Source organism: Brienomyrus brachyistius, chromosome 23, assembly GCF_023856365.1.
Source record: "Brienomyrus brachyistius isolate T26 chromosome 23, BBRACH_0.4, whole genome shotgun sequence".
NCBI classification, from domain to species: domain Eukaryota; kingdom Metazoa; phylum Chordata; class Actinopteri; order Osteoglossiformes; family Mormyridae; genus Brienomyrus; species Brienomyrus brachyistius.
This window is the reverse complement of record NC_064555.1, coordinates 3837660-3856411: the sequence shown is the minus strand read 5'-3', so window position 1 is coordinate 3856411 and position 18752 is coordinate 3837660. Positions and strand designations below refer to the sequence as shown.

The 18752-nt window shown below is 49.1% G+C and overlaps 1 protein-coding gene across 1 annotated transcript in view; it reads right to left on the bottom strand.

The window, feature by feature from the left end:
- The window catches only part of LOC125718875 (sodium bicarbonate cotransporter 3-like), a 28119-nt gene that overhangs the window by 8857 nt on the left and 510 nt on the right, over positions 1-18752 (bottom strand). Inside the window, 11 exon segments of the mRNA XM_048993105.1 lie at positions 423-569; positions 790-877; positions 1194-1351; positions 2047-2162; positions 2903-3114; positions 3116-3242; positions 4267-4416; positions 4549-4709; positions 5473-5611; positions 7003-7152; positions 8329-8410. Of these exon segments, the coding sequence (XP_048849062.1) occupies positions 423-569; positions 790-877; positions 1194-1351; positions 2047-2162; positions 2903-3114; positions 3116-3242; positions 4267-4416; positions 4549-4709; positions 5473-5611; positions 7003-7152; positions 8329-8410 (1530 nt within the window).

The following is an 18752-nucleotide window of genomic DNA, read 5'->3' as shown; positions in this document are numbered from 1 at the left end:
TCCATCCATCCACCCATCATCCAACCACTTTCAGGGTCACTTATGCTTTTGGGTCACTGGTTAAGAAACCAGAATAGCATCACAGGTTTACTCAGCAGGGGTCATTATTGCCATTTTTAAAACTTGAGCACCAGTCCGTTTACATATGTTAATTGCAGTATCCTCTAAACAGTACCTACTGTGGTTAGTCGACTTAATTCACTTCTGTCTGTGATCATCCTAAGACATCAATATCTATTTCAAGCTTAAATTCAAACAACACACATATTCATTATCTTAAAGAAATGTTAGCAGCGAACAGAAATGCAGTACCCACTGTAGCCAACAGGGGGTGATATCCCTTTTATGGCTGAGGGGAAACATCACATTTAATCTGCGCAAGTGGTTGCTGCAGGGCATGTTTGCAATAGTAAATCCCCCACCTGTGACGGGACACTCTTCGGGGGCTCGATCCGTATCGTGGGGTCCCATTCTCCAGGGGGCAACACGGTGACCTGGTCAAGAAACTCGTCGATCCCAGACAGGAGGTCCGTCCGGTCTTTGGCCTTGTAGGCAACGTCGTGGAAAATCTGCCGGCAGAGGTGATAAGAGCACTAAGAAGCCACATCTTTCATTACCGTCCTGCACTAAAGCGAGTTAAATGCATTTAGAGACATTTCAGCAGACACCTAGTGGAGAAACTGACATCAGCCTCCAGACACTAAAGCAGGTAATATTAATCTAATCAGCATGGGGGAAGGTAACGTTTAAAATCCCCCCCCATCACCCCCAGCCAGCAGAAGCACTCACCTCATCGGTCATGAGGGTCGCTATCGATCTCCCGATCTCGTGATATTGCCCCCCTTTGCCCTGTGGCCCCAGCATCAAGAAGAGAAACCTGCCCAGGGATAGTGGTTAGAGTTAAAGAAGCCCCCCCTCCCTTCTCCCGGGGGCAGGACACAATAGGGGGAGGGAGCTCTGAAACAATGGAGTTTCTGGGCCTTTCCCTTCACACAGCATTTCACACTCTCAGTTAGGGCTGTTTGGATTGGTACCAATGAGGAGGGCACTGCTGTTCTCTCCTTACATTGAACTGCTTCAGAAGAAACAGAAAAAAAAAACTGTGAATGCTTTGGAGAGTCTCAGCTTAGTATCCACAGAACATTCCGGAAGGAAGGAATGGGCGGTAGGTTCTGCAGAGTGGGGATGGTTACCTGGTGGGCACAGGAACCTCAGTGAGTCCTGTTAAGAGGACGGCGGGCGTCAGTCGAATGAAGGCGATGATGGGCTTTTCCAGGAAGTCCACCTCGCCCACCAGCACGTTGGAGGCTTCGGCCCCGTGAGGGATCTTCTTCATGAAGTTCATGTCCACCTGAGTGGGAACCACAGACCAACGGCCCCTGTTTACAGTGTACGTGGAAGCACACTGATTGGGACTCGTTACGGCTGTTCGCCGGATCTAACAGGTCTCCAGGCACCCTGTGGCCTGTTAGGGATCTTTGCGTTTCTCTATAGCAGTGTTTTTCAATATAGTCCTTGGGGATCCACAGCCGGTCCACGTTTTTGCTCCCTCCCAGTTCCCAGGAGTGTACTGTTCGGCAGGGAGCTTGGAGGATGTGGACCAGCGGTGGGTCCCCAAGGACCAGATTGGGAAAGCAATATATACTATAAGCAACTATAAAAGCCAGAGCTGTTAACATGCAGGATCTGGATCAGCACTGGATCAGCACTGGATCAGCACTGGATCAGCAGTTCCGAACGCATGTCGGAGTGACAGGAGGGTTGGGAGTGGATCAGCACTGACAGGGACAATCGTTTTACCGGAGAAGCACACGATGTGCGATTAAATCTGATCTCAACTGTTTTCACTGAAATAAACCAGGAACAGTAATGTATGAGGTCAGGGGACTCCAGTTACCCAGCTTCAGTTCTTAACAGCTGCTGTAAGATCTACACCAACAGACACTCCTTTTTCCGTGAACGTATACAGATTCCCGAGCTGCTGTGTTATATTAAAGCCAGGACTTGTCTGGGGTCTCCCAGCCCTGAGGGCAGGGGTTCTCGTACCTTGCTGAAATCCACGGTGCTGCTCTCCCTGCTCACACCTGCTCTGGGGCCCCTGCTCTCGCCAGATTTGCTGGCCTCTGGATGGCTGGGGGTCGAAGCTGGGGCCCCTGCAGATCCTGCAGGAAAGGGGAGCCACGTTCAAATACTTTTTCCCTTCCCAAGCATGTTAAGCATACTAAGCAGGTCCTGTGATTGTCTCCCACTGTTTGTCCTACCATTATGATTATCGGGACACTACCAGTTCCTTCCACCCTGCAAAAGAGCTTCTCTGCATTAACAACGGCAAATAAAAAAGCCTGGGTCATGTAACTGGAAGTAGTTATAGTAGCTGTGTCGCATGACAGCTTTCACAGCAGTCGCAAGATGACCTGACAGGAAGGATGTTTAAGGTTCAGGTTAGAAATGATGAACATGATAACAGACAGATCAGAGGTGTCATTGGGAGTGGGGCATGCTGGGAGAATCCTGCAGGGGGTCCCTGGGGCTCTGCAAACAAAAGCAGGGCCTCATTTTCAACACCCCCCCGCCCCCCCCCCCCCCAAGTCCACAACCATGAGAGAATTATAAGCACTTAAAATGCTGTTAGTGTTTGTGTGCGTGTGTGTGTGTGGGGGGGGGGTAGATCAGAATTCCTGATCTATCAGGGTCCGGATAGAGAAGTATGGGAGTGACACAGCAGGTGGGGGGAGGGGGCAATAAAAGGGGCGGAGAGAGCTGCTGAATGGGCAAAGTTAATGAGGCAAAGCTGAGGTAATAACTGGGCCAGGTAAGGATGCCGGCTGTGGTATCGAGGAGGTCAGTGGTGAGTGCCTGTTTATTGAAACCAGTGTCACTGGCAGGCAATGTGCATATTTGCCTTCTGGTGGCAGCAACCATGGCATGGCCACGCCAACAGGCCCCTCCTCCTGTGCCAGGGGCGGGGTCGGCGGCTCGTCGTCCTCCGGGGGAATCAGCACCACCTCAGGGATGCCATCCTGTTCCACGCGGGACACCAGCAGCTGTGGGGTGGGCTGGCAGGTCGCGGGCCGGCGGGGGGCTGGCGGGCTGTTTTGGGGGGGTGGCGGCGGCGGAGGGGGAGGGGTTGGGCAGAAGGCGGTTAAGGAACATGGAGGGCAGGGACTCACGGCCCTGGCACAGGCTGGAGGTGGAGATGCCAGGCTTCAGAAGCGAGAGGCGGGACGAAGACAGGCCTTCCCCTGGGAACAGGAGGGAAGAAACATACAGAAAGGAAAGGGGGCAAAAAAAGACAAACAAACAAAAAACGAAGGAAGAATATAAAGGTCATTTTCAGGAGTAAGTTTGCAGAGCATGCTGGGAGAGGCAATGGGAAAAAGAACTCTGGGATAATGGGTTCCAAGCCAAACCAGGCCAAATGAGCTTGAGAGCGAGCAAAATAAAACAGTCACACGAAAGCGGGAGCGGTGCATGATGGGTAGAGTCTCACAGGCCACCCACGTGTGAACAGAGACTCCGGCATTGGGCGGCATCCAGCGGCAACGAGCGTTTCCAAGCAAGTTAGTAGGAATAAAGCATGATAAAAACAGGGTATCCATCAAACAGAGCACCATGCATGGTGGCAAAAGATCAAACTTTCAGTAAATTAAGCCATTGTTTCCCTTCTGGCATACTGATAAATTTGTTTATAAAAGGTACTGTGCTGTAAACGTGGAGCAGAGCACTTTATTTAGACTTCTCCCTTGGCGGAGGCTGTTTCAGAAACTTTGGTCTCTTGGAAAACTTTTCCAGGGCAGAAATAGTGAAGCAGTGGCACATATACCTGTGAGGTACCCGACACAGGGAACGCGGGGCCGGTGAAACAGCTGACGATGGTGCGTCAAACCCGCCACTCAGACACAAGCAAAGCAACATCACACAACCATGCCATGTGCACAGGCCAAACATGAGCGTCGTGTCAATCACACCGAGTCTCGTCCAATCCCCCGGCAGTCCCGCCCACTGAAACACGAAGCAGCAGGAAGGTTATGCTAAAGCTAACATGCTAGCATGTAGGCACTCGCACTTTCCTTTTTTTTTTTCCCAAGGACGAGGGGGGTCCTTATTTTCTCATATCTCTCGAGGTGTGATTCGGGGTACATTTCGAGCCTCCCCCTACCCCAACCCCCCGGGGCCAAGATCAGATAAAAAAAAAAGTAAGAGGAGTGGGAGCAGCCGGGGTCTCACCGTTGCGCTCAAGCATGTGCGGGTCGGAGTGTTTCTTGCCTATGTCCGCAATGGAGCGCACCAGCGGGATGCGATTACTCAGTTTCTTCTCGCTCTGGTGGTGGTGCCGCTTCAGCAGGGCCTCCCGCACCTTCTCACGCAGCGCCTTGTCCAGCTGCTTTGACGCCACCATGCTGTCGATCACCATATCTGTGGAACACGTTAGCGAGTTAGCGAATTAGCAAGTTAGCAAGCTCTTCAGCAGCCCCGCTGGTATATCCCTACCACGGCACCCACACTGAGGACGCGCGGGGCGCCTCAGACACGCTCACACGCGCTCACCTGCGATCTCCTCGATGTCGTTGGCTCGCATGTCGAGCATGACGGTGCCGTTGAGGATGCAGCTGCGGAGCTCGAACAGGCTGTGCAGGGACAACGTGGCCACGTAGGGTTTGCTCCAACGCTCACCGCCCTCTTCCACGTCTTCCTCAAACTTCAGCCACCTACGAGTCCAGAAGGGCTCACTTCAGGCCAGACACACACACTGCTAACATACAGATACTGTAGCACACACACAGGAAAGACACAGGCAACACACACATGTTTGTACTCATATCTTTATGGGGACTGTCCTTTCATTTTGATGGGCAAATTCCTAATCCCAACTATGACAACCCTGACCCCTTCCCAGCCCTAAACTTAACCATAAGCAACCAAACAAAATGCAAGGCATGTGGCATGTTTAGTATTTGATTGTAGTCACAGATTTATTTTTTATAGAATTGAGTTTCCTCTTGCGGTGACTGAAAAAAAAGTCCCCACAACATCAAAATAACAGGTGTTTATCACATTGTGTGGACATACATACATGTATACGAAACAAACACACACACACACAGGGCACATACACAGGACACACACTACATAACACAGGTAGCACACCAGCAAATGATCTGTTTAGCCATCAAAAACGTTAAAAATCAGTGATCTCGGTGCACTTCCCAGCCCTGGATGCATATTTTTGAAATAATGACAGTATTGTGAATTCAGCAGCTGGTCATGATGGCGATGATGATGATGATGATAATGATGATGATGATGATGTAAGTCTCAGATCAAGTCACCCCACCCAGTCCTACAGGGCTGCGTCACCCTCTCCCAAACCGAAACATGCTGGTAGCAGCTGAACCGGTGGCCAAACCCCCAACCCTAGCACATTTATACCACACCACCCCCCTCCCGCCCACCACCCTCTGACCCTCTGACCTGGCCGTCTCCTTCCACTCGCCCGTGTGCCCGTCCCGAAAGGTCAGCTCGTCCAGTTCGGTGAAGAGTTCATGGGGAATGTGCTCTTCATCCTCATCCCCTGTGCCCAGGATGAACTGGACCCTCTGGGAGGGGGTGTCTGTGGAAGCGGTCACGGTCACACGGTCAAGCATGTGCGGTCACATGGTCAGACATGTGCGGTCAGATGACTCTATATGGACTTTTTGGTCTGGTTCACTTTTCCCAAAACAAGCTGGACAATTGTCAACACATGGATCCTGAAACCGTCGCACTCCGCATTCCGCTCACTTTAAGGACACAGGAAATTCACCAAACTGCAACCTCTCTAATTGTTCATAACCTCCAGTTTCTTCGATTTAATTACTTGTAACCATCGTGCAATGGGATCACAGCAGCTAGAAATCACAGTTAGGTTTACGACACGTCTGAGAGTTTCCATGTAAGAATGCAGACAGGCTGCCTGATGTTACTGAAGCTGATGCAGTTTTCTACAGTATCACAGAGCAGGTAGCGAATAGTGATTGTGGGCAGGGCTAGTGGTTTCCATGGTGATGCTCACAGGCCACGGCCCAGGATCTCAGATGAAACACGTGCAGTAGTTGTGGGTCAGGTTGTGAGCAGAAGCACTGGGAGGCATGAAAGGGAGCTGCGTACGATGCTTGACTCAACCTTGGCATTACAGCCGAACAAACCGACGGATGGATCGCATTGGATGGCGCTCAGCGCTGACAAGGAATGTGTGACGCGTATGAACATTTGAGCCAGAGTGCAGATGGCACAGAGATGATTTTGCAAGGTGTTTCATTTTTGGGGGCTTTATTTTATTTGTCTGAAGTCTTACTTCTAGTTTTAAAAGTGGCGTTTAGATAATCTATATTTATTGCTTGCTGTATGATTTTGTTTAGCAGTAACCTTGAGATGTTTTGCCTGAAGAGCTGAAATAATGCCAGTAATCATCTTCATCTGTACTGGGTTCTACCAAACGTTCACAGTTCAGAAGGTTGGCGTTGAATTTGTTCCTGGTTCGTGTCAGTTTTTTTTTTTTTGTATGGAAATACGTATCGTGCTAAGAATCTTGAAAATCATCCAAATGTTTTAAAAACGTGGGAAAGAAATATGAAAAAGCATTTCAACTAGCTCCAGAAATGCGACATACATTCAAATGATCACTGTTGTTACTTTTATTGTAGTTTTTACCATTAAAAACTCAGAAGACCTCAAAAGAATCTATATGGAGGCAAATATATTTTACGTAACTGCCAGAATTTATTACAAAAATTATTTGATTACCTAGCACAAACCTTTAGCAGCATGCATTAGCGTAAATTGCTTAGCATGTCAATGTAGCACGTGTTAGCATGAAGTTTTAGAATGATCCACTAGCTGCTTGGAAGCAGTCATGCTAACTCAGTGGTACCACAGCAGGTGTGGCATAACAACGGGGAGCTCAAATGAACACAAGCCGCTCTCCATGGTGTGTGCGAAGTACGAGTGGCGCTGTAGTACTACCGCAGGTGGCTGGCTCCCTGGTGTCGTCATGGGCGTCAGCCGGATCCCGTTCCCTCTTCCCACGCGGGTGCCTGTGGCCGCGGTGGTGACGCCTGTGCCGGCTCTCTCTTCCCAGCGGGACATGGACGCCAACATACACCGCGCGGTGGCCTGTAGGGGGCAGACATAGTGAGGACTTGCACTGACCACTCGTCCCTTTGACTGAGTCTGAAACTTAAGGGTTTCAGTGAGAGCATCTCTGGCCGGGACAGTCATTGGAACCAACGGAACCATATGAGGCCAAAGACCAAACAGCAAGCAAGAGGATTGTTTAGCATATTTCCCCTTTTCTGGGTTACAAAATGATGTGGCAGATCTAGGGGAAAATGCAGCTGAAATTGAAAGCAGGGGTCTGTCTCACGGATGAAAAGGTTAAAAAATATAGGCAAACGGACAGGGGAGATGGGAGAGAATTACAGATCTATCAGGGTTACTGAGTATGAAACAAAGCAGAACAGGGCAATTTATACATATTGTGGAGAATGACAGGATGGTGATATTACTCTGTATAAATAACTCTGGTCACGTGACTCTCTCTCTACGGACAGCCAGAGCCCATGCCCCCCCCCCCTCCATTTCTGCAAATAATAAATCCCATCTTTAGAGAAGCCGGAAAGTGACTCCTGGAGTCCTTCAGCAATTGCAGTCAGCGTGACATTTTGTGAGCGGGGTGGGGGGGGGGGGGGGGTGGGGGTCGTGGATAAGGGGGTATGCATTTTATCTTCTGGCTGCTTTATAAATGCACCGCATAACCTTCAGTTCTCCAGCTGCCAGCTGGGAAAGAATTTCATCCTTCACAGTAAGAGTCCCGGGTCAGAATCAGAACCTCAGGAGAGTCTCTGACCCAGGAGTCTATGGTAACACTTTACTTAAGGCCATGTTTTTAGTAATTTATTAACACATTCATAATGCATTATAATGCATTCATAAAGCATTATAAACATGGCTATGAATATGTATCAAAAACCATAACACATTATAGCCATGTGTATTATACATTATGACTGCCTTATGAAGCTCTCATCTAATACACCATGGATACCTTTATAATGCATTATAAATATATCTATAGTGCATTATAGATGACAGCTTCATAAGGCAGTCATAATGTATAATTCACGCGGCTATAATGTGTTATGCTTCTTGATAAATATTATAGCCGTGTTTATAATGCTTTATGAATGCATTATTATTTGTTATGAATGTGATTATAAATTACTAAAAATATGACCTTAAGTAAAGTGTCACCGAGTCTACCTACGCCAAGTTGGATATGGGTGGACTTACTCTGCAGCTCATCTTCCTCGAAGTTGGTGTGCGTGGCGGAGCTGGTCTTCCCGAGGTCCACGATGGCCTCGTCGTCAGAGCCCTGAGAGAGAAAAGCGCCGGTAAGTTTTTGGAGTCCAGAATCGATCTCCTCCCTGCAGGAAAGAGGCCGCGAGGCCAGGTGGACGACGTGGGTGGGGGGGGGATTCCTGCATGTAACTCGACGCCACGGCCCCCGAGCGGGCCGCTCCCGTTACATCCCGCTTATTCGATCCGACTGAAGTTGTGCCGACAGTTTGGTCTGATGTCCTGATGGTACGGCACCTCTCCACACACACCGGGTGTAGTGTTACGTCAAGGACAAAAGCAGCTGTCTAAGAGTGGATCTCAACATGTCATACAGTTGGCGGACAATAGCAGCACCAAGACACCAAGGCGGGGGAGGGGCGGCTTCACCCCCAGGTATCCTTGTTCTCTGGTACCACGGCCGGCTCACGTGCCAAGCGAAGTTCAGGATAGCAAAACCAGACCCCAACCCAAGATGAACTGGTCATCATAACTTCACCTGAAGCAACATGTGGCGTTACCCCATTTGGTGGCCGTTTAATGTCCCAGGGAGGATCTGCTGTTGTACCCTTGGGCCTCGTACTTACCTGATTCCCCTGGTAAATTAGGTGGTTATGTAAATGCATAGTCACATACTGTAAGGTATTGTAAATTAAACTGTCAGCTAATCAGCTAATTACCGCCATACTCAATACCTTTACTTTTAATCCATGGGTAGAGGGGCCTATGCGACAGTGAGAATTCCCCTGCAATGCACAGAGATGCAGATATCCGCAGTTTAGTTAGAAAAAGCCAGCCAGCCGCTGCTGCTTTGTAGGAGAATTACGCTCATCAACACAGCCACATTCACTGCAGGGCTATCCTCAGTAGTTAGGGTCAACTAATCTTGATCCAATTCACAATCATTCCATCCATTGAAGTTTCACAATGCATAATCCACAATCAGGTTTCTGGGAAATGTTTGTTCCAATAGAATTTAATTGTTACTGGCATAACCCTGATATAAGACCTCATGCAGATATGATAAAAAACACTACCTGGCCAAAAAAAGAACAGTTGCCATTTGAATTTTTCATTGGAGCGCTTTTAGCTTTGATTATGGTGCACATTTGTCATGGCATTGTTTCCACAAGCTTATGCAACATCTCACCCTTTATTTTCATCCAGATTTACATTCATTTCTCACGTAGATCCTGTATTGACAAGTGAGCTGAACCACTGCATGGATCCTCCTTCAGCACATCCCAAAGACCTTCAGTGAGGTTAAGGTCACAACTCTGTGGTGACCAAGTCATGCGTGAAAATGATTCCTCACGCTCCCTGAACCACCCTTAGACAATTCGAACCCAATGAATCTTGGCATCCTTGCCCTGGAATATGCCCATGCCAACAGGGAAGAGAAAAGCCCACTGATGATGGATGTAACCTGGCCAGTCAGTAGATTCAGGTACTCAGCTCGCGTTACTTCATTGCTGCATAACATCGCTGAGCTGTAATAACGATCCAGTCATTGGTTCTTAAGTATTTGCTGATATAAATTCAAATGGTGATTTTTTTTTTGGCAGTGTACACGCTCACAGACAAATAAAAACATTCAAAGGCACACACTCCAGGGACAAGATTCATATGTACACATTAAAAAAGGATGAGTTCCATGGTCTTCCACAGCCCAGACACACTGCAGTCTGTCCCAGTAGTCAGAGAATTATAACAAAACTCTGTGTTCACCCCCTAGCTGATATCACAGACCCAATGCCATGTTCCTGGGCGCCAGAGGGGTTACGCTCTTACCCTTGTACTGGAGGGCCTATTTTAGTCAACGGAGAGGTGTTATAGCTGAGTTGGGGATGTCATTTTAGCTAAAATTACACCCAGTGTCATCTTTTGAGATCACTCTCCCCACCCCCAACCACATCTTGGCAAAACTCAATTTGCGACCACGGACGGCTTCCTGGTATACAGATGAGTCATCATCATTAGGCAGAGCAGGGCTCTGAGAAGACTCTTGAATGTCTATATTTCTGCAAGTGGTACAAAATGTGGTACATACATACATATATATATATATATATATGTATATGATAGATAGAGAGAGGATTGGGTTGCATTCTTTAGGATGCAGCTGGTTTTCTCTGCTCAGTAAATCTCGAGGGGATTCCCTCACACATCTGCAAACCCCATAAGCCCTTATGACATGAGGCAGGGGACACCCTGGACCGGGATTCAAGGCCCTTGCAGGGCACATGATCACACACCATGTGTAATTTAGAGGTACCAATCCAAGGAGATCAACGGCTCCGTTAAAAGACATTCATCGGCATAAATAAATATTTAAAAGGCTATCGGCCAAGTAAACAAAACATAACAACTGCCTTTTTATGGGACATTAAGCTGCATTGTTGCCTGAGTGATTGTGGGTAAGCAAGCAGTGTCAATATGTCAGTGTGTTCCTCCCCCCAGGACACTCACATTGTCCATCACCACCTGTTCATCGTGGTGGGGACCTCGCTGTCCCATGAAAGGTCAGCCAAAGTCTGCACATGGTCACCCAGCCTCAGCTCCAGCCTTCCAAACTGGCTCCCAACCAACCCGAGGAGGGTGGGGGGGGTGGGGGGGTCGGGGGGGGTGTGGCAGCTGTTCCAGAATCCTATTGCATTTTCAGAAGCTCATTTCCCAGAATCCCTTGCATTCCGGTTCTCGCCGCTCCCTGACAGTGACAGCATTGCGGCTCCCACCCAATAGGCCCGGTTCTTCGTCACGTCACTTGAGAGGGTGACGGAGAGTAGCATGTTCCTCAGAGCGGCGGGTGGATGCCTGACATCATTAAATCACGGCGTCGCGCTTCCAGCCTGACGAACGTGCATCTCTTCCCAAAGACACGCAGGGCAGGCGGCCACCCTGCCAGAGCATCACTCCTCCGCCCATGACGCGCCTCAGATTCACGCTGTTAATGCTGGGCATTCGGGAGCCCGCTTACGCAACCGGACAGCTGCTCTACGAGGAGCCTCAGACGCGAGACTTGCCGGTCACCCCTTTCCTGTGATGCTCTCTGCCGAGTGCCTCACTGTGTTTACATAATTACCGCATAAAAAGCGTGAAAGACCTGCCCGCTTCAGAAATGGAGTTACACTGTCAAAATGGGGACAGCGTAATTAGATTAGATCTATTTCCCGACAAGAGAAAATCCAGAACCTCTTTCCGCACTATTTCTTAACCATTGCAGGGATCGGTTCCTGTTTAAACTCTCCATCTGCCCCCCTCCCCCAGCACATAGAGTGAGACGTGTGCATGCTCCTGTCTCACTTCTCTGGACATACTTTAACACGTGAAGTCCATGGCTGGTTGCCGTCAGATCCTCGCCTCGTAAACCTTAAAGGCACTCAGCCCCCGTCCATAAAGTTTAATTGCGCACCGGCTTATGACCCTCCTACTTGTATGACCTCGACCACCCTGCACACTCAACTGTGTTCGACAAGCCGTGGTTGTATAGAGTCTAGGAATAAATCCTTTCCTTTCACATTTGAGTCAATGACATGCTAAAAAATGCTAACTGTCGCTCCCTGTCATCTGTACTAACAGACGTATCTGTGCGGTATTTTTTGATGAGCCTTAACTATGACCGGAAACCTGTACCCCATTTTTGCTGAACTACATTTATTTGTTTAACAGATGCTTTTATCCCGTTAAAAGGTTGAGTCCCTCAGGTATTCGGTGGTTAGGGACCTTGGTCATGGGCCATGGGATTTGAACCTCTGAATTTGAACCTCAGAAAACTCTGAATCAGCGGTACGGATGTCTGACCCACACAGTCACATGCTTCTCCGAACTAACACACGCTAAAGTAAATATGTCACCTCCTCTGGCAGGCAGCCAACTCCAGCCTCAAAAATAGTGCCCACTGTGTATCTCTGTTCCAGAAAGGAGGGAAGGTCACCTTAATGTCAACACAGGGACCTGGCTCAGGACAGAACCCTGTCCCACACGCAGATCATTCCCTCGGGGGGGGGGGGGGGGGGCAGAGTACTACGTCATTAGTGGTGGGAGCACAAAGGTCTAGCCAGGTCCCTCAACCCATGAGTCAATCCTCCAGGAGAGAGGAGACTGGAGACCCATGAAAAGGAGGAGTCATTTTCAGAACAGTCAGAATCGACCCCCTTCCCGGCTCGGCTGTTTTCCCAAATGACAATGTTCCGTCACGCCTCGGAACACGTCGACACCACTGTGGCACCTGCTTGCCAAAATCAGGTCCACTTGCTCCGATAATGAATCCAACCATCAGCGGGAGACAAAGAGAAGCGCGTCAGACCCAGTCGGCCTGGCGCGTATGACTATCAAAGATAATAACTCCACCAGAATCAAAACAGAAGATCGCTTACATTTATATAATAGAGGCATTAAGGTGATCGCTGACACTGTTTACAAAATGAGACGGGTCAGATGTTTGTTGTTGGTTCTTCAGGTCAACCGTTGGTCAGCATTGAGAAGGCCGCAGCCAACGGCTCGGGGACCCGGAGCGGGAAGGGGATGGCGGTACAAAGCTGCTTTGAATGGGGATGGAGGTACAAGGTTGCTTTGAAGGGGGTGGAGGTACAAGGCTGCTTTGAAGGGGATGGCGGTACAAGGCTGCTTTGAATGGGGATGGAGGTATAAGGTTGCTTTGAAGGGGGTGGAGGTACAAGGCTGCTTTGAAGGGGATGGCGGTACAAGGCTGCTTTGAATGGGGATGGAGGTACAAGGCTGCTTTGAAGGGGATGGAGGTACAAGGCTGCTTTTAAGGGGGTGGCGGTACATGGCTGCTTTTAAGGGGGTGGCAGTACAAGGCCGCTTTGAAGGGGATGGCGGTACAAGGCCGCTTTTAAGGGGATGGCGGTACAAGGCCGCTTTTAAGGGGATGGCGGTACAAGGCCGCTTTTAAGGGGATGGCGGTACAAGGCTGCTTTTAAGGGGATGGTGGTACAAGGCCGCTTTTAAGGGGATGGCGGTACAAGGCTGCTTTTAAGGGGATGGAGGTACAAGGCTGCTTTGAAGGGGATGGCGGTACAAGGCTGCTTTTAAGGGGATGGTGGTACAAGGCTGCTTTTAAGGGGATGGTGGTACAAGACCGCTTTGAAGGGGATGGCGGTACAAGGCTGCTTTTAAGGGGATGGAGGTACAAGGCTGCTTTGAAGGGGATGGTGGTACAAGACCACTTTGAAGGGGATGGCGGTACAAGGCTGCTTTTAAGGGGATGGCGGTACAAGGCCGCTTTGAAGGGGATGGCGGTGCAAGGCTGATTTGAAGGGGATGGCGGTACAAGGCTGCTTTGAAGGGCTCAGCTCTGGCGAAAGCAGCGGACATGACAGTGCGACTCAAAAGTAGCCAGGCAAGGCATAGGGAAGATCGGTCTCTCCAGCTTCGAGCTGTCAGCATGATGGAGAACTCCCCCTCTTGGGAAGGTGCCGGTAATTATCCGAGATGGTGACCTCCGGAAAGAGGCTGCTGCTGGCGCCAAGCCCGCTGACTTCTAGAGATGGAGGAAACGTTTGATCTGGGTACCCTTACTAATGTTATGGATCCAAAATCAGATGATGACTGCATGGGAAAATGACCAACAGAGCAGGCAAGCTAAGGGGACAAGTAGATAGGTGATGTGGCCATTGGGGAGGGGGGGGGGGGGAGGCGCTATATATCATTAGCTATTGGCCACTAGATACAGGATGATGGATGATGCTGAAAAGATGGTGAGTTGATTGGGTGGGAAATGACTGTTGCTTTCTTTATCTCCTGGTATGTCTCATACCGACCTTCAAGCCAACACAAGTGTAGCCCATGATGCATTGCTTCCTTCAAGGCCTGACGGTAATATCTGAGGCGGACCAGCAGCCAGTAGCTGCTGACTGGAACCAGTGAGGAACATCACAAGATGCTTCGTCAATTCACGGATTTTCGGAGCATACAGGCCTCAGAAAATGCATACAGGCCTCAGACAATGCATACAGGCTAGGATTATGGGTAAGTGGAAGCTGTCGACACTCTGGAGTTGCACCCCACGATCTGGCACATGGGACAGGTCACTCTGGGCCAGAGAGGGCCTCATGCCAGGAGGCCGGTCCCATTCCATGGGCGGAACCAGGCGGGCAGCACCAACACGTTCCCACATTCCTCTCTCGCCCCAGGAACATCTCACCCCACTGGGAGCTGCAGATGCCAGCAGAGCAGGCCAGCATCATCATTCGAACAGTTGCACGCACACACATAGATCATGCCTGCATCCGCCACAAACACTTACACACACCAAGTTTGTGCACATCAGAGCACACACCCACAAACATGCCACTCGTGTAAATACAACAGTCATCATACTATATGTAGCCCAAACAGGTGCTCTCATGCACACACCACCCCTCACGCATTTACCCGCACATACCCACACATGCGACAAATATACGTCTCCCCCTCGTCCCCCCTCCATCACCCCCATCCCATTCTCTCTGCCCCCCTTTCCCGCAAGGGGCTGCTAAGACTGTTTCCTTTCCAGGACACGTTGCTGAAGATCATCTGCAGCCCCCCACCCCACCCCACCCCACCCCATCCCACCCTCTAGCATCTCCCAGGTTACCCCCTCAATACCCCACATCTCCCACCTTTCTCGGTCTCCCATGAAGACCACCACAAACACACACAGACACACACACACACACACACACACACAAGCTTACCGTCAGAGTGTGTCCCCCCTCAGCTCTCCCTGCCATGGCGGCTTCTTTCCACAGCGTGTGGCTGTGCGAGCAGCCGGCCTGCCGGACTCAGTACTGCGGGTTGCCTTGTGGCCGCGGCGACGGCAGAGACACAGCGAGAGCGCTGCCCCGTCTGCCTCTGACTCAGCGGCCGGCTCCCTCTGCAGCAGCCAATCCCAGGCACCATGAATATTTAATAATTTCAGCCAATAAATCTCCCAGACACAGACGCATGGGCACACCCCCTTCTGTCTCCTCTCTCTCCCTCCCCCCTCTCTCCCACCCCCTCTCCCAGCCCTCTCTGATATTTACACAGACACACACGCACCCACCCGGCATCCAGACACGTCAGACAAAGAGGTGGAAAAAATATCAAAAAAGGAGAAGAATCACTTCAGCCATCTTTGTGTCTTCAGCCTTGTGTTTTTCTTCATTCTTGCCCACAATCTAGGTCAGACCCTTGATCCTCAGGGTGCCAAAGAAATCCATTCGTCAGGAGACACCCTGCCCCGTGACTGAGATGCCCACCAGGGGGCTCCATGTGAAACCTACTAGAGACGGAGCTCAGTCACACGGCTCCATTGCCAAATTTAGACATGTGGAATTCCAAGCAGATTCCAGGGAACGTGGTGATGTTTGTGGGACGGGAACGCCCCGCGTGATCCATCCAGACGCCCAGCTCCATTCGGGCTTCCACAGGCTCAGTCTGATTCGATCAGAACCTACATCAGTCAGTTTTCTTCTCCGCTTATCCAGTTGAGGCTGCCGTTTGACCGCATTTATTGCACTAAACCCCTGCCCACTTAGCAGCTTGTCCCATGGCTTTTAACAGCTTAATTTTCCATAACTGGGAATCTCTGAAGGTACCAGGGGGCAGAGTGGCATTTGGACCAGAACGTGTGTAAATAGAAAATCTGCTCATAAGTGATCTTTCCCTGGACTGAAAGGTTTAAGCAGCACACATACAGTTATTTCAAAGGTGTTCTGCATTTATGCTTGACGTCCTGTCCAGGGCGCCCCCTGCTGGGCTGACCTGGCTTTCAGGAATTATCTCCTGGCCCATCACAACCCAGTACTGATGGAAATAAAAAAAAAAAAAAAGTATAATGATTACAAGCGATGATGGAAGAAACTGGGCACAGTGAGTGCATTTCTGAACACTGCCAATCGGCAGCTGTATTGGGTCCCAGTTTTAGGCAGATTTCCCAGACAGTTTGAGGACAGTGACCCCTACTGGTCAGTGTGAACTCCATAATGGTAACCAGAGCTTTCAGAATGACCCACTTCGTAATCCGAGGCGTGTTGTTAACCAGCTAAACCGCACCTGTAAATCCATCTCAGAAAAATGTGCATGAATAAAGTCTTATACTGCCTAAAATAGTGTGACAGTCATTAATTGTCATTGCTGACACACCACAGCACTGCACGAAATGTGTTCACTGCATTTAACCTGTATGTGGCATAACAGGGAGCAGCTAGTTCAACACCTGGGAAGCAGTACGTGGGGGCGGCACCTTGCCGGTCAGGGATTTGAATCAGCAATCTTTCAATCACAATTATCCCTCATCACTGTAACCACATATCAGTTCCTTTCAGTCGGGTTTGACTTTATTTCACTGAGCTAGTAAGTTAGAGATAAGGTTAAGAGTCGGATCAGAATTATCCACGATATAGCTAGTGTGCAAAACTCCTACCTCCACATACAATGTCACCACAACACGACCGCTGGAAGTACCTGTAGCAGCTTCCTCCTTGACAGCGTTAACTAACAAATGACTTAAAATCGTTTTTTTTTTTTTTTGCATTTGGTTTTCCACAGTTGATGGAGAACTTCCGGAAACCACCAGCAGAGGTCACTGTTCTGAAAGGCATTCCGCGAGATCGATGCAATGAGCTGTGTTTCTGATCCTATTCTTAGTCACGTGTCAGACGCGCTATAAACCTGAGGCCTGACCTTTTTATTTTAATGACGAGCACTTAAGGGGACGGCAAGTTGCATTCTAGGGGACTGGAGATGGGGCAGATCAAGGTAAGAAATAAGTGAATTAAAATGCTGTTACCTCAACCCCCATCCCATATGCCCCGTCCTACTGCCAAAACGCTCACATATGGCTGCTTAGCTGAGACGTTCGTCCAAAGCCACTTTGCACCCATTTAGTCAGTGTCATGTTTCTCTGGAGGACCTCCGCTTAAACTGGCAGGCTTTGGTTTAGGAGCCCAGGTCCTTAGGCATGACGCTGGCCACTTCGATAAACGGCCAACTCTGCCCTGGTTTGTAGAACTGAAGCAACGTTTGAGTCTGACGATTTGACGTTTCTTAATGTAATTTGATACAATCGAATAATGGCAGTAAACACGCATTTAATCACATGCCAGCAGAAACACACACATAAACGACGCCGTACCTGTTCTTCACCATACATTGTAACCTATAATTCCGCTATCATGCGTACATAACAAGTTCTTAAATAGCTTTCACAGAAACATGGCGCGAGAAAGGGTGAGAGAGAGAGAGAAGGGAGCGAGCGAGGGGGCTACCTCTAAATAAATAAATAAAAATAAACCACAAATTGGTGTGCCAGTTCCCACAACGTAACGGACTAATTTTCTCCTGTGTTCGTTGAAGCTCATGGTGAAATTACACAATTATAAAGTCTAAACCAGCCGGAAATTGAGTACATTAAAGGAAAACTCTTGACCCACCTAACAGTAGTAATTAACTCGGGGGGGGGGGGGGGGGTACACTGGCATAAAACTAATATTTTATGTTAAATGTGGGGGGGGGGGAGTCCAAACCAATAATGAAATGTGAAGGAGACACGGAATGGGGTGAAGTCTCAGGTGGGATGTTACTGTAAAACTGCCATTTCTTTGCTGTAAGACCATTGAATATCCTTGAATATTTTTAATATGCGGTCAAATGCTTCTCTGACAACAAATTCCACCAAAGCATTTTTGGAGACCATCTGAAATGCAACTTTTATGCCCTGACTACTGTAGCACTCATCGATTTTCCACGCATCTGAAAGTCGTCTCTACCGAACGGACACCTGTCAGTCTGTTTATGCATACATATTAAACTGGCCCAACTCGACAAACATTACAATTAATAACCCCCACCCAGTACTGATTGCTATCGCAGTCTTTTAAATTACACTATATAGTAAAACTACAGCGAAATCGCTTCAGTCTAACCTTTACCTATAGAGTTCAAGACGCTACTATACGACAACAGGAAATGCAAGTACAACGATAAAACTTTCACCTGTTGTGTAAAGAGTCATATCATCATATGCCACTTACTGCTGTCAATAGAGGTCTTTTGAATTCGTCTTTCCTTCCATCCATTACTACCACTGTCCGTTTCTGCGATAATATGAAAAACGAGTGTGAGACTTTAACAGCTTTGCAAGAGTGACAGCTCCCTTCTCCTGTAACCAGTAACACGTGAGTTACCGGTACTTCGCCACCCATTAGAGGGATTGGATGGGCGGGGTCGGCTCAACTGAGGGGGGGGGGGGGGGGAGTACAGCATAGGAAAGCTGAAAGACGCAAACGTTTGCGTGCAGGGTTTACCGCTATTAAAAAGAATTGTCAGGACGTCTCGTTCTGCAGTGGAAACTATAGTATGTGGGTATCATGCATTGAAATCTCTGCACAAGA